The 24,692-nt window shown below is 36.7% G+C and overlaps 1 protein-coding gene across 1 annotated transcript in view; it reads left to right on the top strand.

The window, feature by feature from the left end:
- The window catches only part of TUSC3 (tumor suppressor candidate 3), a 127,946-nt gene extending 103,579 nt beyond the window's left edge, over positions 1–24,367 (top strand). Inside the window, exons 8-10 of the mRNA XM_088131130.1 lie at positions 11,473–11,547; positions 14,576–14,666; positions 24,055–24,367. Coding sequence (XP_087987256.1) covers positions 11,473–11,547; positions 14,576–14,666; positions 24,055–24,070 — 182 coding nt within the window. The 3' untranslated portion in view covers positions 24,071–24,367. The remainder of the gene's footprint in view (positions 1–11,472; positions 11,548–14,575; positions 14,667–24,054) is intronic.
- Positions 24,368–24,692: the final 325 nt, after the last annotated feature.

A 24,692-nucleotide genomic window follows, 5' to 3' on the forward strand; every position in this document is an offset into this window, starting at 1 on the left:
CTCAGATTTGCTCCTTTGCAAAGCTTAATAAAATTGAAACTATTCAAAATAAGTTTACGAGAGCCAAAAAGTGTTAAAAATGCCATCCTAAGGGTAGAATTAGGTATAGTTTCATTGGATGCCAGAGCATGGTTTCTTCTTCTTACCTTCTGGCTAAAGTTACTACTGTCTCCTATAGGTTTAGCCCCATTAGTATTTGGGGATCATTTCAAATCATCGTGGCAAAAACAAGCCTTAGATAGAATTCAGTTGCTGGGCTTCTCTATGCAAACTCTGGCTTATTAGGATTTGATAATGCTAGAACTGCCCTTAAACAACGTATCTGGGATATAGATTTACAAACAAATTTAAGTAAGGTGCTGCACCCCAATATTTGTCAGTTTCTACCACAAGGGTTCATTCCAGCTTCTTATTTAACATCTATTACAATTCTGAAATTTCATAAAGCTTTCACCCTAGCTAGAATGGACGCATTGCCCTCAGCAGTCCTTTTTGGACGTTTTAAGGGCATTCCCATGCACCTTCAATTATGTCCATGCGGAGATGGCTCAATAGAAACACTAAGCTATATGCTATTATATTGCTCCCTATATAAGGATTCTAGACAGACAGACAGATAGATAGATACACATACATACATACACACACACACACACACACACACACACACACACACCTGATATTGAAGAGATTTCCTGGCAGAGAGTGTGACTTCCATCTAATGTTACTCCTTTCAGGCAAAGACCCAGAAATATCCTCCCAAGTTGTCCGGTTTTGTGCTACCATCTGTACAATATGCTCCACCATTATTTAGAGTTAAAATTCCACAACATAGTATCTTACTTTGATATATTTTAGCACTGTTATTTTAATTACTAGATTAAAATATATTAATTGTTTTGTTTTATAGATATATATAAATGTAAGATGATTGTTATTGTATACTTTGATTGTATCTGGCCTTTGGGCTGTAATAAACGTGTGTGAATAAAAATACATAACATCATATTATTATATACTTTGGCATGGCTTTGCTGCCAAGCAGTCTTTACCATTCTAGTATTTCAGTTGCCAGGTGTAATGATGAAATGCACCAGTCCAGTTCTGACAAGATCTGAGCTCTCCGGGCACAGTTGAAATCCATGGGAAAGCAAGGGAGGTATTGTTCCTCATACATAAATGCTGAGCACTGACAAGGCAAGGATTTTTCAATGGCAGCCACAAATAGGTGTGTATAGTGAAGCCAACTATGTCACACCTTGTACATGTAGCAGGTTAATCATTTCAGTTGCACCAGCTTCTAAGGTCCTTTTGTTTCTTGGCAACATGCCCTAGGCAGCTCTGGGCACTGCTGGTGTTCAAAAAGATGTTCTCAAAGCATGTTGTTGTAAACTTACAGGGATTGCTCTTCTGCCCCTCCTGCTATTTCCATCCAGCAGCTTTTCCAGGATCAAGTGTCTTGCATGTCTTGTTGATATCAGAGGAAGTCCAGGGCAACTTTGTCAAAGTATATTCATTTAGGGGTTTATAAAGCTGGCTGAAGGGATAATAAGGCTCAAGAAACCAGTTTTCAGTTGCACAGTGGCATTTTGAAAGTCAGGCTTTCCAAAATGTAAGTTCTGTTACCACCCAATTTCTATGTACGTGGAGCATCCAAGGACAGATATTTTCAAGGCGAAGGAAAGAAACTCACACTAAATGCACTTTGGGAATTGCCTTTAGGTTTGGATTACTTTTAATCTGTCACTTTTAACAGCAGCGTAGTGCCGTTTTTCCTCAACATCTGTTCTCATTTATCTTCAACGAGTAAAGCTTTGTTTTTCATTCCTAGAAGCCACAATCACTTGTTATCAGGTGCAATGGAGAATGAAGCTTTATGTACTGTAAACATATTTGTCACCAGCTCAGTTAAATGATCATTGCCTGAAGGTGCTGTATGTAATTTCCCACAAATAATAGTTTGTATATTTAGGCAGGCTTATATCAATATTTTGGGTGTTCTGCATGGAGTTGGCTGTTTCTTTTTAAGAAAGCCATCAATAAATCATCCCTGAAGTGAGATGCATTTGAGAAACGTTTAATGACTAAATACAAGAAAACTGACTGACTCAATAGAAATCAGCATTAAATAGGCTTACATAAACTAAACTGAGCTTTCTTTTCTTTTTATTTGTTTGATATTCACATGCTCTTGAAACTTCCAAGGGAGATGGGTAGGTGGGTGAGTTTGTGCAATCTATGCACAAGAATTCTGTGGCTGGTTATCCTTGCAAAGATTTATTGGTGATGTGCTTGCAGGATTTAGATTGTCACCAGTTAGCACTGTATTGGTGTATTTCATATCTTCGGTATTAGCTTTAGACAGACAGAGATTTCTTTGCTTCAAATCTCGGTGGGAAATGAGCCCGAATCTACTTTAAGTCTTTGGGGCACTGCATTTAGTTACACAAGCCAGCATCTGCTGACTGGAAAGAATATTTTGGACTTTAAGGGAGGAAACTACATGAGGGATGTCTCAGAATTTAGGCAGGGAACATCTCATGTTGGAATTTATTGCCTGGGGAAATAATACTTGCTGTAGATAGAAAACTAGGATGATAGGAATAGGATTTCATTATGACTAACAAAAAAGTTTCCAGTAAAGCCCAATTTTAGTTTTTTATAAGATGGAGCATTCCCATAGCAATATTCCATCTTGGAACTTGTAATGATACCACCTTGAAAGAGATTCTTGTTGCTTTGCTCAAATTCCAACTTTTGGGTTTTAATGTAGCAGCTTATATGCATTTATATATTTAAATGTCCCTAGCCTTGATAAAGGTAATGTCAACACTGGAGAAATCCAGTTTTCAAATGAGCAACACTAAACTAAAGTCCAGAATAGAAATTAGGTTGGCAACATCATTCCTTGGCCTTCACTTGTCAGCATTCCAGTGCTTTCATTAGAAAATGAATTGTATATGTTGGTTGTGTTTTGTTTCTTATTTGTATGGTGTTTTTTATCTGTTGTTAGCTGCCCAGAACTGCTGTGGTGAGATAAGTGGACATATAAATCTGAACAAATAAGTTTGTGTGTACTAGTTTGTACCCCATAGTATATGCTCAGATAACACTAAAAGCTAGATAAGATTTCATTTTACTGCAGACTTGCATCATTTTGCCACACCTTTCACCCTAAGCTTTTTCACAATCCTCACTTTGGTTTTCTTGAATCAGAACACTTTTCCTTTAGAAAGCTTTTCCAGCATATTTACCACCATATAAAACTTTTCAAATCCATTCTTGTTTTCCACTCCCTGTCTGGCTGTAATCCCACCCCTCAAAAAAAAAAAAAAATCCCAAACTCTAGGAACTCTTTATGATCTAAAGTGTAATTTTGGCTAAAAATTTAATAAGACTAGCTTAGGATCTAATATAATAGCGGTAAGTATAGTGGTAATTTGTCCTTTTTTAATAAAATGTTCACTCAAAACAGATAAGCAAATTTATAAGACCACCACATATGCACCTATTTCTTTATACTTTCTCCAACACATGGGATATACACTAGAATGTTTCATGTTAAATTTCCTTAGCATTAACTATCATCTATAAAATATCTGAGGGACCGCCTATCCCCGATTACATCAGCCCATCCCATTCGATCTGTCAGGGGAGGCATGTTGCAGGTTCCATCGGCCAGGGACTTGCATTTAGTGGGAAGTGGGCCTTCTCAGTTATGGCGCCCTCCTTGTGGAACATTCTCTTCCCTGAAGTGAGGCTCGTTCCTTCTCTGCTATCGTTTAGGAAGTCCCTCAAGACCTGGTTATGTCATCAGGCCTGGGAGTCTTTGGGAACTGGAAACATTCTTAGATGGCTCCAGTGTGATTGATATTCTTGCTCTCTCTGTGGGATTTGTATGTTTTAAATTTTTTTGATAATATTCCTATTTTAATAATTATAAAATAAATATTTTGATGATAATATTGCACTGATTTAATTTAACTTTAAGGCATTAATTCTCTAAAATTAAGAACATTTTCACAAATTTTAACAAATTAGTAGGTTTAAGTATTAATTTTTCTAAGACAGAATTTCTCTACATAAATGACAATTCAAAATATATTAAGTGAATCATCAAGAATTAAAATCTGTAAACACTCTTTCAAATATCTAGGGGTTGAGGTTCCTAAAAACTTGGACAGATTATTTCAACTGAACTTCAAACAATTAATTATTAAGGAAAGAAAATAAAAAGAATGGTCAAAAGTAAAATCGTCATAGCTTGGTGAAATAGCAGCAGTAAAAATGTCTACTTTCTCACTTACATGTTTTCCAAACAAGGTGTGTGTGTGCATGTGTGTGTATCCCAACAAACAGCAGAAAATGGGTAACTATACCTTGAATTTTTCTACTTATGTTAGCCTGGGATCTGATTTTAAAGAAGACCCTCAAACCTCACTCTCTAAACCTAAAAATAGCCAGAAAATCCTGTATTCCAAGCAAATAGCTTCTCAGTTATCATCCAAGAAAGGAAAACAAGCAAGATACCCATAAATTGGCCAGTCTAGACTTTTGCAAGAAAAATACTGCAGTCCTATAGCATTCCCACCATTAACATAGCTTAGTTCCTTGGAGAGCTAACTGAGCACTAATACATTGATGTTTTATGTACTTCCTTGTCTGTCATAGTGTGGCTATTGATATGATTAAGTCAGTCAAGTACCAAGAGGCTCTCTGAAGTTTTCTTTTATTCCACTGGATTGTACAATTGATCTTCTGTCCTGTCCCTCTATGAGCACTTCCTCAAAGCCACTCAGTCCTTCATTATCTTTGTATAAACTTAAAACCCTTGAAGAATGTATTTGCTCATTATTTAGAGCCATTAGTATACATAAAGCATACAGAAAAAAATCTTATTCTTTGCCTGAAGAAAGAAAACAAGGGGAAAGCATTAATGGAGGAGAAAGGGAAGGGCAATAAGACAGGCATGAGGAAACACAGAGACAGGTATAATTGCTAAAGTTTGAGTCAGTGGCTCCCCAAAATGAAAGTCCCTGATTTCATATACAGCTAAAAGCGCATTCAGTTGAATGTTCTTCCAGTCATCTTGCAGATCATCAAACCAAACATAAGGTTTTTAAATGAAAATTGTGCATGTATGTCCTTAGCACAATATAGTCCTATTTGACTGCAAGAGACTACTTGTACAGGGCTACAGTATGTCATCATGTAAATGTTTAGAAACAGCCTTTCAGTCATAAGGGACAGTAAGCAAATATGGACAGTCATTTGCCAAAACAGGTAACCACGCAGGAAATGAAGCAAAACAGCTAATTTAACAGTTAATACAATCGGAATAATAAAATAATTTTCTTTTATATAAATCCATAGGCTTCGATGACCGTGTGCTTTTGTTTTGCCTTCTGCAGACTGTCAGCCACAGTATATTCCTTTCTTCAGAGGACAAATCAATGTTTTATCATCTCTAGTCAACAAACCTAGATAGCCAGGGGGTGATGTTTATTTTTGTTTTTTGTGTTTAAAGTGTAATTGTCTATCTCTGTCTCAACTTTTGTTATGGTTTCTCATTTTCAAGCTTTTCAAAACCTATTTTCTCCAACCAGTTTGATTGGCACCTTTCTAAGTAGCCCAGGTGTTATCTGGCTGAAAAGGAAAGATCTGAAAATCAGTGGTCTGTCATCCAGTCAGCTGTAGTTCCATATTCTGTTTGTTGTGGCCGGGCTGGACTGAAATGGATTTTAAAATCTTTACCTTCACGGATTTGATGGCTTTAGCAAGAGTGTCCATTCTCTGCAGCAGAGATCATTTGAAGTAGTCCAGCTTTATAAGAACTTTCTTTGAGGAGGTTCTTCTAAAAACAACAATATGATATTCTTTTAAGATAAGAATGGCAGTGGTTGAAATTCCTATTGGAACTATGCACTCCAGTTACTTTTAAAAACAACCTGATTATCACTAAATTATGTACTCAATTTTCAAATCCATGCTGCTGTAAGTCTACTGAATAACGTATTCTGTTCTTGCACCAGTATGTGATATAGCTATGACCTTCAGATGCATTCTTCAAAATCATTCAGAACTTTTAAAAAGTAAAATGTTTCTTTTCTGTTTGATGATGGAAATATACATATATATGATTTTTAAAAAATATCTGATTGGGTAAAATAACATCTCAAAGAGATGATAGAAGAAAGTGTAATGGGTCCTACAGTATGAGCTTAGGATTTTGAAATGTAATGTAACTATGTAAGGTTCTCATAATGTATGGCAAACCATGGAAACATCTTGCAAAATTTGTGTTTGTCTGGCAGAGAGAAAAACAGAACATAAGAAAATGGAGTCTCATTTTTACATGAAGAAAAATTGCAGAAGTTACGAATTACCGGTTATATCCAATCTGGACCAGTTTAGGAATATATTCAGGAAGAAATTTATTCTATACTGGTAGCAGACTCAAACTTGCAACTGATAATGCCAGTGGCTCAGCTAATACCACCAGTGAGGAGGAGTGCTGGGAGCTATAGATTCCTGTTTCTGTCTTGGTCCAGTCCCCCACTGATGCAGCAGATTCACTGTTAGTTGAGATGGCTATCCATTCTGTTTAAAATCTCCTACCAGGCAGTCATTTATCATGCCACCAAGAAGCTCTTCCTTATGCCTGATCAAGTATTTCTTTCTTGGGCTTTCAACACTGAACATACTGGTTCAGATTCTGCTCTCTGGAGCAAAAAAGGACAGCATTGCTACCCCATCTATCTGGCAGCCCTTCAAATATTTGAAAATGGCTATGTTATCACATCTTAATTACCTTTTCTCTTTATCCTTATCTGAGTATCAGAGTATACCTTTTCTTCATGCGCCTGGGTATTTATAAAATAAACATGAGAGGCATTTAAAAAAAAAATTATGTGGATTCTTGCCTTTATTTATTTATTTAACATTGTGCAGTGCCTAAGAAACATGTGCAGAATAGTAGATAATTCTTCAGCCAATTCCTACGGAGCATGTAATCCAAATGTCACTGATGTCACAGTGATTGAAGAACTTAAGTCAAATATAGTGGCTTTTGTATAAACATGGTTGTAAATATAATATCCAGTCCATCTATAGAAGCAGCTGTGTGGTGGCTAGTTTCAAAAGAAGGTTGTGCTTTATCATTCAAGTATACTACAGCTGCTGCAATGTTCAGCCTCTGAATCACTCTCCCCTTCCCCAGTTTATTGCAATTGACCCCCAAAATTAAGATTGATGAACTGAGTGGCTGCACAGGAACAGTACATCATACAGACTACATACTTGATAGAGGGCAATTTGGAATTTTCAGAAATATTCCTGAAGCAGAACAAATAGCATCCAGGGACAAGTCCTAAAGCATAACAACCTATGTTAAGCACATAGCAGGAAGGTGATCAAAAGTGCCATGACTGGAAATTAAAATAAAGTGTTTCAGTTAGTATTGAGATGTTCCTATTTTTTAATCTTTCCTAAGTAATAAGATGTCTGCTTTGTGGTGCCATTTTCTTGTCTTTGTAGAGAATGGAGTCTCCTTGTTAGCCTGCATTTGGTTAGATAATTCAAAAGTTTTTTTAGTCTTGGATGGAGAACCTGTGACCCTCCAAATGTTAGTGATCTGTAACTTTAAGCATTCCTTACTCTTGGGAGAAGTTGTGCAGCAACATCTGAAAGGTCATGGGTCCCCATCACAGTTCTCAATATTGTTTCAAAACTTGTTTGAATGTTGTCCAAGTAAGCAGCTTGCTTGAGTTGCAATTAGAGATATTCAGGAAATTAGCCAATTTGTCTACATTTTAGCAGAATATCATTTGGGATGCAAAGCACTTGTAATGCTCTGTACCAAAACAACCAGATTCTACATAATTCAACTGAATCTCAAATCATCTTTTTCTATAAGGAATGGTGGGTTTTTTCCACTGTTAACACATAGTATAAACATAAGTAAATCCTATACAGTTTTGTTTTGGAGCCAATGGTTTTATACTTTGGGCAGTAAGATGACATTTATTCTCAGATGGCCTGGTCATAAAGTATGTAAAATAATGGTCAAGGTGTGTTTTGTGCCAGTTTTGGCAAGAACTATATGGTGCTGAACATATGAGTGGAAGGACTAAGACAAGGGCAGCTATCCCATAGAGACCTGATTGAAAACTTGCTGTTACTCCTGGCTTGCTTGAATGTCCTTGAAAAACAATAGGACCTTGAAGTAGTTCATCCTGGGAATGGCTACAGGTTCTGAAAAGTTGACATCCTGTCCTGATGTTCATCCCAAAGAATGCTGTTTCTTGTCAGCGGCAAACAATGCTGAAAGGAAAAATCCATTGGGGGACTGCAATTGTAGGGAGTTGGCAGCATTCCTGGCCTCATTGCTCCATTTGCAGTCATTGACCTCTTCCATGGTGCCAAGATTTGATAAACATGGGTAATTATTACTCCCTGACTAAATAAATCTAATAAATGATGAGTTGGGTTCAATCTGGACTCATCAAGAAGTCTTAGAGTTAGCCAAACATTCATCTTTTAAAAACAACAAGTACTTGAGCAGTTAACTCATAATGAGCCAATGTCCTTTAATTTAATTATACATTTGTAATTTATTTGCTCAGGATATCTTGGTACAGATGTAGCATCTGGTTTTTCAGTGAGATTTTACTTTTTCAATTTTCCAGTTGAGTTGCCTGAAGGACAAGAGGCCAAGTGCCTGCCTGTTCACATACTATGAATGAGTAACTTGGCCAATTTTGTTTTCCTGTCTTTTTAACTATATGGGTAGAAATGCCAAAGTTTCTGACATTGATGAAATTAATTTATTTCTATCATTTAAATAACCTCTTATAGCTAATGGTAAGAAATGAGAACTAGAGAAGGATGGCAGCTTATCTTGCACTATCTTCTGCCACTTTGGAGTATATAGCCCACTTCTGAGTTCTAATGCTCCCAACTTTTTACTACCCAAACTTTGCTTTAGTTATCCATAATTTTAAATTATCTGATGGTGCCTCCAAAATGGAACTGATGGCTCACAGAAAGTAGTCTATTGATCATTTTTCAGTTTCAATGTTTCAGATCACTTGTACCTCCCCAGTATGTTATGAATCTGCATTCGTTTCTTAATAAGTTGCCATATAAACATTCTTGATGGATTTTATCCTTAAAACTTTATATCAGGAAAACAATGTTCCCTCAAAATCTTGAAGCAATTGTACATACAACACCTCAGCGTTTTTTGACCTAGAAGCCTCTTACCAACTAAGTCATAATATAGGAAACAATTAAAATACCTGAAGAATTGTCCAAATTATATATACACTCCAAGTTTCTGAAGCAATTATCAAACTCCTTATAACTAACCAAAATTCAAGAGTGGTAGAACTTATTAAAAAGAAGGAAAGAAGTGGAAGAACTTAGTCATCTCCTTCAAATACATCGCACTCTTGATTATTCAGTTCATTATCATATTTGTGGAGGCACCAGCTGGAGTTTCTGCCTCAGGCATCCAAATGTCTTTTGCCATCTTTACTACTGATTTTTTTTTTAATTGAGTTTTATTAATTGAGAAAACTAAGGGGGAAAAAAAAGCTTATCAAGGCATGGTGCAATATGGCTTTATTAAGCATTCAAATACATTTTACTTGCATATTCTGTAAGAAAGCCACGGTTGGTAACTGTGATGCACTTTCAGGCATACATCTAGCTAAAAAGTTGGAATTTACAAACTTGTTTTCTTAAATAAAACATTCAAGGTCCTGCTGATTTTCAAACAATTTTGAGACTCCTGTTTTCAATTTATTTGATGGTTACTTTTTAAAAATTGCATGTATACATTTCATCTGCCTCACAGGGATGGGATGATTTAAAGAAAAATGTACTTTATAGAAGCAAGCAAATAATTAAAACAGGGATTGCATCCATGTTGAAAGGAATTCAGATAATCAGTTTCATCAGAGCAGCCATGGACTTTTGACTTCACTTTTCACTGTTAAGAAAGGTAGTTGAGGTGGGCTGGCAATGAAGCTGCAAAACTAAAAATACTCCCAGTAGTACTAGTGGACATGTGGGATTGCAGGACAAAATCTTTTTCAATGGAAGGCCAAGTGGTTTTTTGATGACACACATTCATGGATGTTTTGAAATGTTTAATAGGCTGTTGCTTCCCTGTAAATTTTAATTTTTTTTATTTATGATGAATTTTGGATTTCCTATCATTGTAGTTTGTCCAAGCAACCTGAAAAAATAATGAACATGTAACCCTCTCTGTGGCCTTATTTAGATAGACAAAGAAGTGAAGGCAGTGCATGTTAGTCACTGAAGGATAAAGAGTAATGCTAATAATAAGCACAAATGAAATTTGATAATTTGGTTTATGAATTTGAACTGCCTAACATTAAACAATTTAATAAGTTGAATTAACCCAGTGTTATCCAAACTTGGCCACTTTAAGATGAGTGGACTTCAACTCCCAGAATTCCCCAGCCAGCCAGGCTGGCTGGGGGATTCTGGGAGTTAAAGTCCACTCATCTTAAAGTGGCCAAGTTTGGACAACACTGAATTAAGCTTTTTACAAGAGTTACAATTTTGATTTATTGGCAAATACATAAATGATCAGTTTTAAAACCAGTGGGTTTTTTGTTTGTTTGTTTGTTTTGTTTTTAAAAAGCTATAGATAACAGCTTTCACAAAGCATCCATCCCACTTGCATTGTTGTAGGCTGGGTGACTGGAACAGATGTTAATTCGAGTTGTAAGAGTTGCCTTTTTTGTTGATACATTTTCAAACAATTATATGAACAGCTTAGGATCTTTACAAATTAGTTAAAATTATTTTAGCATTATCAGCTTGTTTGCATTTGTAAAAGCTGGCAGTTAAGAGGATACAAAGGCTAGTGACTGAAAACACTTGCTGTTGCAGTGATGTTATTCCATTCTTGTAGCACAGAGGGTAGATCCTATCTATTTTGAAGACTCTGGTTAAGAAATTGCATTTTGTATGCTATCTAAGTGGCTTAGCATGCATCAGATAATCAGAGAAATAATGTAATTATTTTTATGCACCCTGTATGTGTCTCCTGGAGACATTCATTTTGTACTACCAGAACTAGTACATGAGTTGTTAAGCATCTCACTGGTTTAGTGACTTTATATACTTACCTAATTTAATGAAATATCATTAGCATACTTGGATTGCTTATACATATTTTTACTCTATTTTGATAATCTCTGAAATAATCTAAATGTAGCTTAGAGGGGAAATAGCATTAATATGTATATTGTACATAGGAATTATCACTGTTTTAATATTTTCTCTTTTCCTTAGAGCTCTCCATACACTTACCATTGATAAACAGCTTTAATTTTTTTTTTAACTGCAAAATTAATACCTGCTAAGGTTAAAGATGTACTGATGGCTTGGTAAAACTTCAACATTTCTATAGTTTCCTTGACAACAATGATATCGATGCTGCTATCACCATGGGAATGGTTCTTTTGAATGAAGCTGCTACCTCCAAGGGAGATGTTGGGAAAAGGAGAAGTAAGTAGTTTGATGCTATCAGATAAATAGATAAGTTCTTTTCTTGCCATTAAAATATAAGTGCAAGTACGGCAGACTGCCATGGACACACACCGTTTATTACAAGCCATGCCCGTGTTCACCACAGCCTTTGCAAATGTGAATACATTGGCAGTATAAGAGCAATATAAAAGCAGAGATCTACAAGCTACTTGAAATACATTCCTGCTTCTGTTTCCTAAGCTGCTTGACACAGCATGAAGAGCTGTTCTTATGGAGCATTTAGAACTAGCTGTAGCTTTGTTATACAAATACCCACCCTTTATTTTTCTTAGCAGTGGCCTTCCTCAAATGGTGGGTGGATGGGAGGGAGCGGCAGTAAACACGCCACCATAATATGCTACCTTTTGAAAAGGGCTAACTATAGATCTCTGTCTGCACTGACTTTTTTCCCAACTACCAAATTCTTACAGCTTCCACATATGAATGTGGGAACATTTATCTACATTTAAGTAACAGCTATCTGTCTGTCTGTCTGTCTGTCTGTCTGTCTGTCTATCTATCTATCTATCTATCTATCTATCTATCTATCTATCTATCTATCTATCAACACTCGTTAAAGAAGCAGATACAGATCTTTTGTAAAGTAAAATCTCAGGAAAAAGGCACCCTTATATGCAAAGAGGATGCTTGAAACTGAATTTCTACCTGAAGTGACATTTTCCATATCGTAATAAGTAAAAGTGAAAACACGAAAGAGAGCCAGTTCTTTGAAACGCGCTGCGTTCTGAGTTGATTATTTAAACTTCCTTTCAGTCATTTTATAAACTATTTTTGTAACTAGGAAGGGATAAGAAAGAATGTTAAAAAGAATAATCAGAAAGTTGATATTGCTTTGGTGGATGCCAGTCAGCCTGTACAAAAATTAAGAAGGGAGTTGGGAGAGATTTCTCTCTGTTTTTTTTGGTTTTGTTTTGTTTTTTTAGAAATAACTTTATTAAAATTTTAAACAAGAAAGATAAAATTTATTTAGAATATTTAGAATAAAGAAAAGACGTAAAGAAAGAAAAGACAAAGACAAAAGTACAGGACAAAAAAAACCATAAAGAAGTGACTTCTGATTTTCTTTCACAGCAGTTATAAGTATAAATGTAAATTAGCCTCTTACTCTGGTTACAGCATGATTTTCATTTTTTTCTATAATATATTGTTTTTTTCTAATCATCAAAATTTTGTTTTTTTCTGTTTCGTGCAAAAAGTCTACAAGGGGTTTCCAGTCAGCATTAAACTTAGTTAATGGCTTCTCAGATTAAATATGTCAATTTGGCCATCTCAGCGAGATCCATCATCTTCACCATCCATTCCTCCATTTTATGTAATGTAAAATCTTTCCATCTTTGTGTATATAATAGTCTTGCTGCAGTTATCATGTATAAAAACAAAGTTCCATGGGTTTTTTCCAATTATTTATCGATCAATCCCAAGTGGCACATCTCTGGTTTCAACTGTATATTAATCTTTAAGATTTTCTGAATTAGTGTATGTAGTTGAATCCAAAAATGTTTAGCTTTTTTACACGACTACCAAGCGTGGTAAAAAGTCCCCTCTTATTTTTCACATTTCCAGCATCAATTGAAAATACCTTTGTACATTCTAGACAATTTTTCCGGTGACATATACCGACAGTACATCATTTTATAAAAATTCCCTTAAAGATTATAACATAATGTAAATTTCAGTCCTTTACTCCACATATTCTCCCACTGTTCCATTCATATGTTGTAACCAAAGTGTTTAGCCCATTTTATCATACATTCTTTCACTTGTTCTTCTTCTGTTTAAAATTTCAATAAAGGTTTATACATTTTAGCAATAACATGTTCATCATTTGTACAAAATTCTGTTTCAAACTCAGTCTTACAATGTTCAAAACCAAAAGTTCTTTTATATACCTTAAATCTTTCTTGTAATTGTACATATGAGAACCATTGACAAGTGTATCCTTCTGTCACCAGATCTTCTCTTGATTTTATTTTACATTCCCCCTGAGAAAATTCTAAGATGTCACAATAAGTTAACAGCAGAGATTTCTCTTTGAAGGAGGAAAGAAATTAGTTGTAGCAGGGATTCCTGAATTGACAAGAATAGCAAAAGTCTAGTAGGAAGGTGAGTGTTAATATAACGACTTTAGAAATCATCAAAGCCTTTCTTGGAAAATTAAATTCTATTAATGAAGTGGCATGATCGCTGACTTTAAAGCTAAAGTAATTATCATTTTACCAGGCCAGTACAATGCCCTTAACGCAATTACCAGTTGACAGAAGTGTGCTTTTAAAATGAAATGGGGGCATGTGTAAGTAAGTAAGGGGGAGAGGGCAGGTTGACAGTTAGGACTGAAACTTTTTGCTATGGAAATCAGGGGACTTTAATAGGTTGCCAGTCCAAGCTGGATCCAAATCCCACTTTTGTAAATTACATTAAACATTAAAAAAAAAAAGTTGGATTTTTTCCCAACAGAAATGGTAAGTGAAGGGGTCCAGTCCTCATACACAAACTCCCAAAGTTGCAATTAATATTCAGAAAACATTCATAAAGTTCCCTAGTTTACCCCTTAATGTATTAAGTCCTGGCTAATTCTTCTGCTTCCTTTTTTTATGTATGCCATAGGGTCTGGGTGCTGAAGATTGGAGGACTGTTGACAATGGGCAAATAAAATGCTGTGGTTTGCTTTCACTTTCTATCCTTCCCAGTGCTCTGAAATCATGAAACATTTCAGGATCATGGAATGCTTTCCGAGTTGCTACCTTCTGTTCTCTTTTTCTCCTAAATAGCCATTTTCTTCTTATTTGTACTGTCAAGAAAAGCTAATCTGCTGGAAATCTGTTTTTCTTAAAAGATGATAGTGTTGCCACTGATGATATAAGAAGGGCAATGAGAGATGACCCAACTAACCTTATATATTTCAGAATATGCCTGTATGTCATTGTACCTAAAACGGGATATAATAGCTTTTTGAAAGAATTTAAAATATAGATTTTTTTTCTTCCAGTAATATGCCTAGTAGGATTGGGTCTGGTCGTTTTTTTCTTCAGCTTCCTGCTGTCGATATTCCGCTCCAAATACCATGGCTATCCATACAGGTAAGCCACAAATAACTTGGCTAATCCATTCAAGTCGCCTTTTTCTGCCAGCAATCTACTTCCAATTTTCTGCACTGAGATTCATGAATTTATGAACAAGCAAGTTGGGCCTGTGTCCAAAGGTTTTATTTGGATGATCACTATAATGCGTACCATTCCTGAATTTTAGGAGGATAATCCCAAGGCAAAGTCTAACAGTGTGAAGGACATTCTGTATTTAAACGGGAACAGGTAGCCTTTCTGAAAGGGGATTTGTACTCTAGTACACGAAACAAGATGGTGCTTAATCCGCAGAAGAATTTGCATTGGGGAGACCTAACCCTAACCATAAAACACATTAAAAAACTACAGACAAAATTAAAAAATGGAAAGAACATCCTCAAAGCACCAGCCACCCCCAATGTCGGAAGCCCCCATTTATGAGTCATTCCACTTCAGGAAGACTTTGAAACTGAGTATTTCTTGTTGAGGGTTAATACAGAAAAGGATATTCCCTGGAATAAATGTCTAGCCGGCAAACTGACCCCAGAGTTGCAGTATGGCAGAGACATTAGATTCAGTATTGCTTGTCAACAGAAAAGCACTGTCCAGTGAGTACTCATGAAGCTTATGCAGCTGTATGCAGTTTTCAAATCCCACCATCTCTGCTAATTTGGGAAATTATCACATGTTCGTTCCAACAATCATTACAGTCTGAGTACTCAGAAGAGAGCTTATCCCTAAATAGTTTTTTCCTTGAGGGAAGACCTTTAGATCTCACTCATGATCCCACTCATGTTTGCTGCAGTGTTACCCCTAGGGGCCAACTCCATCCTGTAATCTCCCATTTGAGATTGGGTCTCCCCAAAACATTTGTTAACATTACAGAACGCACAGAATTCCACATGTTACCAAATCAGTGGCTCTGAGAAAAGTAACTTTCCCATCTGTCAACCTGTGAACTTAAGAAAAGCTTAAAAGCTTCCCTCCCCCCACCCCCCGGTTATCCCTGATTGCTACTTCTAGTAGGCAACCAAAAATAAAGGTGGGAATAAACTGCATTTCCAAATACTACTTTTCCTTCAGTCACAGTTTTTTTTTTCTTTTACCTGAGTTTTAGTAGGAAGAGAGACACTAAACAGGGTGCAGAGACAGAACTCCATGCACAATTCCAGTCATGACTCCTTGAATTGACATAACAGTATTTTTGTAACTTTCCAATTTGTAAGAATTTGGAGAGTGCTATATGGTACAAAAACCATTTCCAAAAACGCACATAGGCTTGAAAGGATAGATGTGATGCAAAGTATTGTTGAATAATCATTATGTATTACATACCACTTCTGTTATTCATTGGAAGCTCTTATTCTCTCTGGTTCAAAAAAGATCTATACAAAAATCAATGAACAAAATGAAGTATTATTCTTCTAAATTTTAAGAGAAGGGTTTGTGTATGTCAGAGAAACTCTAAGGAATTAGAAATGTACTCCCAAAAAAATCTTCCAAGAGATCAGTTGATAGTGGTGGGTATTTATTTATTTATTATTCATTCATTCTGATTATACTTTAGATACATTGGATCACTTGATTTAGGCATACAGTGGGGCAAAAAGTATTTAGTCAGCCACCAATTGTGCAAGTTCTCCCACTTAAAAAGATGAGAGAGGCCTGTAATTTTCATCATAGGTATACCTCAACTATGAGAGACAAAATGGGGGAAAAATCCAGAAAATCACATTGTCTGATTTTTAAAGAATTTATTTGCAAATCATGGTGGAAAATAAGTATTTGGTCAATATCAAAAGTTCATCTCAATACTTTGTTATATATCCTTTGTTGGCAATGACAGAGGTCAAACGTTTTCTGTAAGTCTTCACAAGGTTTTCACACACCGTTGCTGGTATTTTGGCCCATTCCTCCATGCAGATCTCCTCTAGAGCAGTGATGTTTTGGGGCTGTCGCTGGACAACACGGACTTTCAACTCCCTCCAAAGGTTTTCCATGGGGTTGAGATCTGGAGACTGGCTAGGCCACTCCAGGACCTTGAAATGCTTCTTACGAAGCCACTCCTTCGTTGCCCAGGTGGTATGTTTGGGATGGTTGTCATGCTGAAAGACCCAGCCACGTTTCATCTTCAATGCCCTTGCTGATGGAAGGAGGTGTTCACTCAAAATATCACGATACATGGCCCCATTCATTCTTTCCTTTACACAGATCAGTCGTCCTGGTCCCTTTGCAGAAAAACAGCCCCAAAGCATGATGTTTCCACCCCCATGCTTCACAGTAGGTATGGTGTTCTTTGGATGCAACTCAGCATTCTCTCTCCTCCAAACACAACTAGTTGAGTTTAGACCAAAACGTTCTACTTTGGTTTCATCTGACCACATGACATTCGCCCAATCCTCTTCTGGATCATCCAAATGCTCTCTAGCAAACTTCAGACGGGCCCGGACATGTACTGGCTTAAGCAGGGGGACACGTCTGGCACTGCAGGATTTGAGTCCCTGGCAGCATAGTGTGTTACTGATGGTAGCCTTTGTTACTTTGGTCCCAGCTCTCTGCAGGTCATTCACTAGGTCCCCCTGTGTGGTTCTGGGATTTTTGCTCACCGTTCTTGTGATCATTTTGACCCCACAGGGTGAGATCTTGCGTGGAGCCCCAGATCAAGGGAGATTATCAGTGGTCTTGTATGTCTTCCATTTTCTAATTATTGCTCCCACAGTTGATGTCTTCACACCAAGCTGCTTGCCTATTGCAGATTCAGTCTTCCCAGCCTGGGGCAGGTCTACAATTTTGTTTCTGGTGTCCTTCAACAGCTCTTTGTTCTTGGCCATAGTGGAGTTTGGAGTGTGACTGTTTGAGGTTGTGGACAGGTGTCTTTTATACTGATAACAAGGTCAAACAGGTGCCATTACTACAGGTAACGAGTGGAGGACAGAGGAGCCTCTTAAAGAAGTAGTTACAGGTCTGTGAGAGCCAGACGTCTTGCTTGTTTGTAGGTGACCAAATACTTATTTTCCACCATGATTTGCAAATAAATTCTTTAAAAATCAGACAATGTGATTTTCTGGATTTTTTCCCCCATTTTGTCTCTCATAGTTGAGGTATGATGAAAATTACAGGCCTCTCTCATCTTTTTAAGTGGGAGAACTTGCACAATTGGTGGCTGACTAAATACTTTTTTGCCCCACTGTATATGAGAGTAGTTGACTTCTTTTTCTTGTTTTCACAATGTTTTTCATTCATTTTTCATACCCTCATGAAAATGAAAAAGTGATAACTTACCTAATTTTAACTTTTTCAGAGCTCCTGATGTAATTGGTAAACAAAAGTGAGTTGGGAACATGCGCACACACACACACACACACAAATCTCTTCAGCAAGTGTTGTCAAGGGTGACATCCATTGCAAATGGATGAAAACTTTTTTATTTGTTTCTTTAATGCAAAAAATATAACTGCAAGACAAGGTGGGAGATGGCCAGTCTGGGTATGAAGGGGAATGTCTCATCGCTGCACTTTCACAAGACCTTTCGCATTACCCACACTTTATGTCCTGCCTTTCTGCCATGGCACAGTCATTTGGTAGCCTTTCTGTGCTCCCTACTTTTGGAGGATAAGGGTTCCTTCACTTTCATACTAGCTTATGTGGGTGAGAAAGGACTTCTTGTAGCCTGAATACCTACTTGCCAGTAAACTAGGAATAATTATCTAAAAATTAACTTCTGTAGTATCACCTCTGGCCATTGGGGTTTTGAAGCATGTAGCCAAAGAAAAACAGTCCCCCATTCTTTTTCTAGGAGTTGCAAGTATAGTACACAAAGCATAGTTTAAAAATCTCTGAGGTTTACCTTTCCTGGGGACATCAGATCTCTTCCAGACCCCTACGTCATCTTTTTTTTTTTCAAGTTTGCTCTGTTCTTTTTGACAGAACCACTCTAGACTTCTGATTTTTCTCACATAAATCCCAGTCTCTTTTCTTGCATCTCAAGACAGGGCTTTTTAAACAGAAAAGGTGCAGTTGGAGAAAACTCCTTTTGGTCTTGCTCAGGCAAGCCTTTGTTTTCTCTAACGTGTAGATTTATGAATTGGGCATGTCAGAGTGAGAGTGTAGTGGGGCAAGGGGGTGGGTGGAAGGATAGCCTTGCCTAATGTGCAGCAGATTGTGGACTGAATGAATGGGGCTGGAGTGAATGAGCTTAGTCCATCATTTCAGGCTTTCACAACTTTTATTCTTTGCCATTCATTTGAAATTGGGGAAAAAATCACCCCTCCAAAATTTGGGAACTTGATATGGAATATGCATGCTCTCCAAGGAATTCGGCAAAGTACAAAATGGATTAATATTCTTAGTTCTTCTGGTTTATTAGCAAAGCCATGCATATACAAATCATTCTCCTTGGAAGTTCTCCAAAGCATCATCCTGTTCCTTTCCTGGAAATATTAAGCAATTGTAGCCAGATAAACTTTTAATTGGGTGTAACATTTTAAGTATGTTTTCTTTCATCTGATTTTTATTTTAATATACTGTGTACACTTTAAATCAGGGATTAGCAAAACGAACTTATAAATACCATGTGCCCCACTCCAAAGCCTTCAGTGTAGTGCTCATGATCCTTCCAAATATTTCCAGTGGCTTATAATTTTTATATAACAGAAGAGAAAAATTATTAAATAAATAAAAAGTAATCATTTTAACTATGGTTAATTAATGTAAGTACAATTGCGTTTTTATTTAATTAAACAAAAATTAATTTTTTGTCTTGGAATTATCCATTTATTGGCCCTGCGCTCACCCACTTGTTGAAGTATACAGGTGTGGTCTTTAACCCAGGGACAACATGAACTTGATATCAGGCACTGTAGCATAGACAATGAAGATATTTTAGGGACAACTATCAGCAGTAGAGGAACCAGCAGTGAGGAAATACATCACAGTCTAGAACTTGGTAGACTAGCCATGAAGGCCTTGGAAAAAATATTCAGATCCCATGATGTATCTATACTTACAGAAATCAGAATACTGACATTTTGAACTTTGATGTTAGAGAAGATTCGTAAGAATACTATGGACAGCCAAGAAAACAAACAAATGGATCATCAAACAAATCAACCCAGTGTTCTCACTCGAGACAGAAATGATCAGGCTTGAATTATGCCACTTCAGGCACATTATGTGAAGACCCTGCTCTCTGGAGAAGGTTCTAATGCTGAGAAAGATGAAAGAAAAAAGAAGAGGACAATCAGTAACAAGGTGTATGGACTCGTTTACAGCACTGATAGTTGCATCTTCAGCGGTTGAAGGCTGAGGAAAAGAGAAAGGTTAAGCACTGAAAAAATAGACAAAAGGAAAGCTCCTGGGCTGTGTTAAAAATATTTAAAATGCCAGAAGCTCATTTCAGATTTGCAGTGTTTATATATGAAAACAAAGCATGAAATGATAACTTGGAGACATAGCAAATAATCATGACTTAGATATGCATGTATAATTTGATGGGGGACTGTAGCCAGTCCTAACTTTTGGATAAGTATTTATTTACAGAAAGTTAAACTGGAAATCTGATTCAGCAGTATCACTGTTTCTTTAAAGTTATTTCTAAAAGTCTCTTCATTTAGGAAAGAGATGCATTCTTCAGTTGTAGGATTGAGTTTCTGAACACCTTTTTTGCCTTTTGTCTGCAGTTTTGAATGATTGTTGTTTTTCCTGTGGAGGCAGTAAATTATAAGCACTTCCATACCAGGCTTTAGCTTTGCCTTAGCACCGGTCTGGCACCCCTGTGATTACGTCTTATTGTCTTGCTCGGGCAGCTGAGTTGAATTTCTTCTGGCTCAACAGCTGCACGGCCAAAATCACATTTCTACTTTATGATTTACACTTCTGCAGCTTGGTGGAGATGGTGACTGGGTTGCTTTCCTTTTAACATGAACTCTTGTCTCTTGATTCAGCCATCTGAATTCAGCTCTCTAGTCATTTCACAGGTGGCTTTAATAGTGAATCTGACCTTAATCCTTATCAATTTCATAATCTTTGTTAAAACTGCCTGCCTTGATTTTCCCTGCTCATATAAGCAGGACACATTCAACTCCTGCTTCCTGGTTCAGGCAGGCCATTCCTCCCTCCTGTCTATCTGTCTAAACCAGTGTTGTCCAAACTTGGCCACTTTAAGATGAGTGGACTTCAACTCGCAGAATTCCCCAGCCAGCATGGCTGGCTGGGGAATTCTGGGAGTTGAAGTCCACTCATCTTAAAGTGGCCAAGTTTGGACAACACTGGTCTAAACACACGCACGCTCTTCACTGCAGCCTCCTGTATTGCCAAGCACTGGCCAGGTGCAAGACAAGTGGTTCTCTTAGTTCTTTTAGACCCAGAAATAATGAACACACCAACAGGTGAGGAGATTTTAGGCATTGTTGTTAACTCTAGCAAACAGATTTAAACAGGAATATAAGATAAACAGCAATACAAAAGCTAGTATAAAAGCATAACATACCAAGCAAGATGATAAAAACCCTTCTACTACTATCGGGAGCTACCATAAGGCAACAGCGGAAAGACCCCAAGATGGCTAGATAACACAGCTCCTGGTACCAAGGCCTGGTCCATGCTCAAAGTCCAAGAGGTAATGGCAGGTCCATGCTCAAAGTCCAAGAGGTAATGGCAGGATCTTTTATCCCTATCTTAAACTAAAACCTCATGACCTATTTCCATGGTACTGAGGCTGCGGACCCGACCTTGACCAGATAGTTCCCAGGGCCTGAGAATTATACAGATAAGCTAGTGCTTAATCTAAACAATCCTGAGAGTTTTCTCTTCTCCTTCCCTCCCCCACTTCTAAGTAAAAGTGAAAAACGAGCCAGCTAAACATGATTATGCCTCAGAGTGAACTTTCTTAACAGGTGCAGGAGAAATCCAAACATGTTGCCTTACTCCTCAAAATAACAGTGGTCTTTCACTTTACCACTACACCTACTAACGGGTGCTGCTCATGTGAAAAGCTCTTTTTTTGCAAAACTACAATGATGTGCCATCATTGTAGCTTTAGTAGGAATTGAAGACTGTAAGAAGAATGGCATGTTGACAACCAGGCAGCTCTCATTTTGGGAGAAAACAACTGAGAAGACATAGCAATTAAAGTTAAACATAACCATCTCTCTGTTTCTTTTGATGAAAGCATGAGGTGGTTTAGCTGGGGCTCCGGTTTACATCTCTCTAAATCTGAGAGACAAGAACATTCAAAGGATGTTTCAATGTAATCCACATTAATACAAAAAAAGAAAGTCTTAATCACATACATGCCGACCAGAATTGTGCTGACAATGACTAACTAAAAACAGGATCTTGGGGTTATTGTTGGTAGTTTGGTGAAAAGAACAAATCCATTCTTGGTCTATAATTAAAAAAGGGCAGTTGATTATAAATTAATTAAATAAAATAAATGTCATATTGGCATATTGGGGATCTTTGAAGAGGAAGTCAAGTAAAAACGCCAATAATCAAAATGTCCTGATACAAATCTATAGTACAGCAACACTCAAAACATTATGGACATTTTTAATCACTGTGCCTGAATATGTATATTGTAGAGTTATCATTTACTTCTACAGTAATGAATTTTTCAACGTATTTTTTGTTTGTGGTTCTGGTCTGTGACCGTAATAAAGATGATTCTGATTCTTCTACAGTAGTTCTCTGAAAAGAGAGGGAAAGACAAGCTGAAGAGAGTAGAGTAACTGTCCCATGAGGAAAAGCTACTATGCTTGAGGCTTTTTATCATACTGGGGAGAAAAAAAAATGCTCTGACAGCATATATAAAAGTACAGTATATGTGGTGCTGGGAAATGGAATACATCATGGAAGTTATACAACGGCTGATAATATGACTTTTGTTAGGTCCATTAAAAGGTTTAAATGCAGTATGCCCTTTTTTTGTTGAAAATATGAATGAGACTAGTGTTGCGTTTGTTCAGCTAATAGGTCTTTCATAGCAGCTGCAACAAAATAATGTACTAGATAGGCCTAGGATCACAGGTTCTATGCAGAAGATGATATTTTTCAGTTCATGAAGTTGGCTAAAGTTTTGAGCAATGTCTGCCATTGTCTGCAATTAAACACAGCCTCTAGTTAATCTTCATATATGCAGTCACAGGATGCATCTAAAAAGAACTTCTTTTTACAGGTTTACAGATGCAGATTGTATTGAATAGTCTTGTAAATATATCTCACTAAACAGGTCGTTAACCACTTTTGCATCTTTTCAAATCAAACCCATGACACATACCTGGCCTATCCTGGCAATAACTGCATTGTTCTTAGGAGACCTATTTCCCCATATGGTTTGTCCAGTGGGGATCTTCGGAAACAGTGGACAAGCTTAAATGTTACTGCAATCCTTTCCATTAACCAGTCACAAACTACCTTGTTTTAAGGTTAATCTATATGTGTGACCTAGCTATGAGAAATAAGCAATATGGAAAAATTGGAAGAATTATGTGTGTGACAATTTCGGTGACAATTTACAGATATGTCTTCTGGTCAGTAATGTCTTGTGATTGGCTGTGGCCACCATAACAACCATTTTGTGGAAAAAGAAGCCCCTCCATGGAAGTCATTTTGTGAGAGCATGCATTCTATCTTTTCAAAATTGCAGATATACCTACTGTCACAAAATGTTTAATCACCTTACATTAGACCTCGCTGATAAAGAAGCTTGTTCCAGAGTGGATCCTACTGAACTCATTTGGAATCACTCTGTTATGTGAAATAATTTCAAAAATGTTAATTATTTGTAGTGGAGATGGGCAAATATTTTCACTGGAACTGCACTGTATTTTTAAAATATTTTTTAAGCCTCTGAGGGCCTAACATTTGTATTATCCTTCCAGAGGCTAAGAAATTTTTAAAATTTATAATAGACACATTAGTATATTTTTGAGGCAAGACTCTTTTTTTAAAACAAATGTTGCCAAAAATTACAAATTCTGCTGCCATAATTCAGTAGTTTTATCTAAGGGTCTTAAAGGAAACTGAGTACCCTTATACAGCCTACAGTACACAGATTGCATACCCTGAATTTTTGCCATTATTGAATTGCGATTCTCTGTGTTTTGAAACCTGAAATTTGTCACAAATGAAGTTTGAGGCATCCCCTAAGGTTGAAAAATACATAATTTGTCAAATACCATTACCTAGCTTTTTCCCCTCAACTCTTCACACAATTTAAAACATCATAAAATGTCTCCATTTTGTACAGATTCATTACATGATTGTATTGTGATTCTAATGTGCTAATATTAGCTCTGCTCAGCCTCCATGGAGATTACAAATCTTAATTTTTACTAACTGGAGTAATGTAAGAGCTACATATGTGCCCATTATTCCTTGCCTTTAATCATTTTCTCTTTCTTTTCAGCTTCTTAATTAAGTGAATTCAAGTGAGATTTGCATAAGGCTAATGTTTACTGCGAAGATAAGCATCGACTGTAGTACCTGTGTACAAACATTTCATTTTTTTCAAGAGTCTTTCCATTTCAATCATCTGCTTCCTGTGATTACTTGCAACACTTGTGTGAAGAAGACAATTTTGTTTTTGTACCTTATTACTAAATGCTTCATCTAATTTATAATGCATAGCAAACATTGGATATCTAAATAGGAAATGTGATAATCAAGAATTAAAATGTACAGCGCTTGGTGTTCTTCACTTTCAATAAAGTTAATTTTACTGGAAAAGACTTTCTGTTTTTGTTGCTCTGCTTTAGTTAGACAGACTTTGGTTGGGAAAAAAAGAAAGTTAATATTTTCCAAAGTTTGAAAGGAGTCATGTGGCTTTGATTAATTAAATATTTAGTAACAGCAAACCAGATTTGCCTAATAAGGCACACAAAAACTGGGTAAACATTGAAAGCTATGTCTTTTAATTTCCATTGTCCTTTATACAATTACTAATTTCAGAATTATTATTTTAAGATCAGAGAGATTGATATTTTTCAAAACTAAAGTGTAAGGGGTACATATACAAGCAAGGGATATGTTGGCTAGGCCCCCAAA

The sequence above is a fragment of the Python bivittatus genome, unplaced genomic scaffold, assembly GCF_059951505.1.
Source record: "Python bivittatus isolate LINGU-HERP-01145 unplaced genomic scaffold, Pbiv_v1 ctg000070_np1212, whole genome shotgun sequence".
Taxonomy (NCBI): Eukaryota; Metazoa; Chordata; class Lepidosauria; order Squamata; family Pythonidae; genus Python; species Python bivittatus.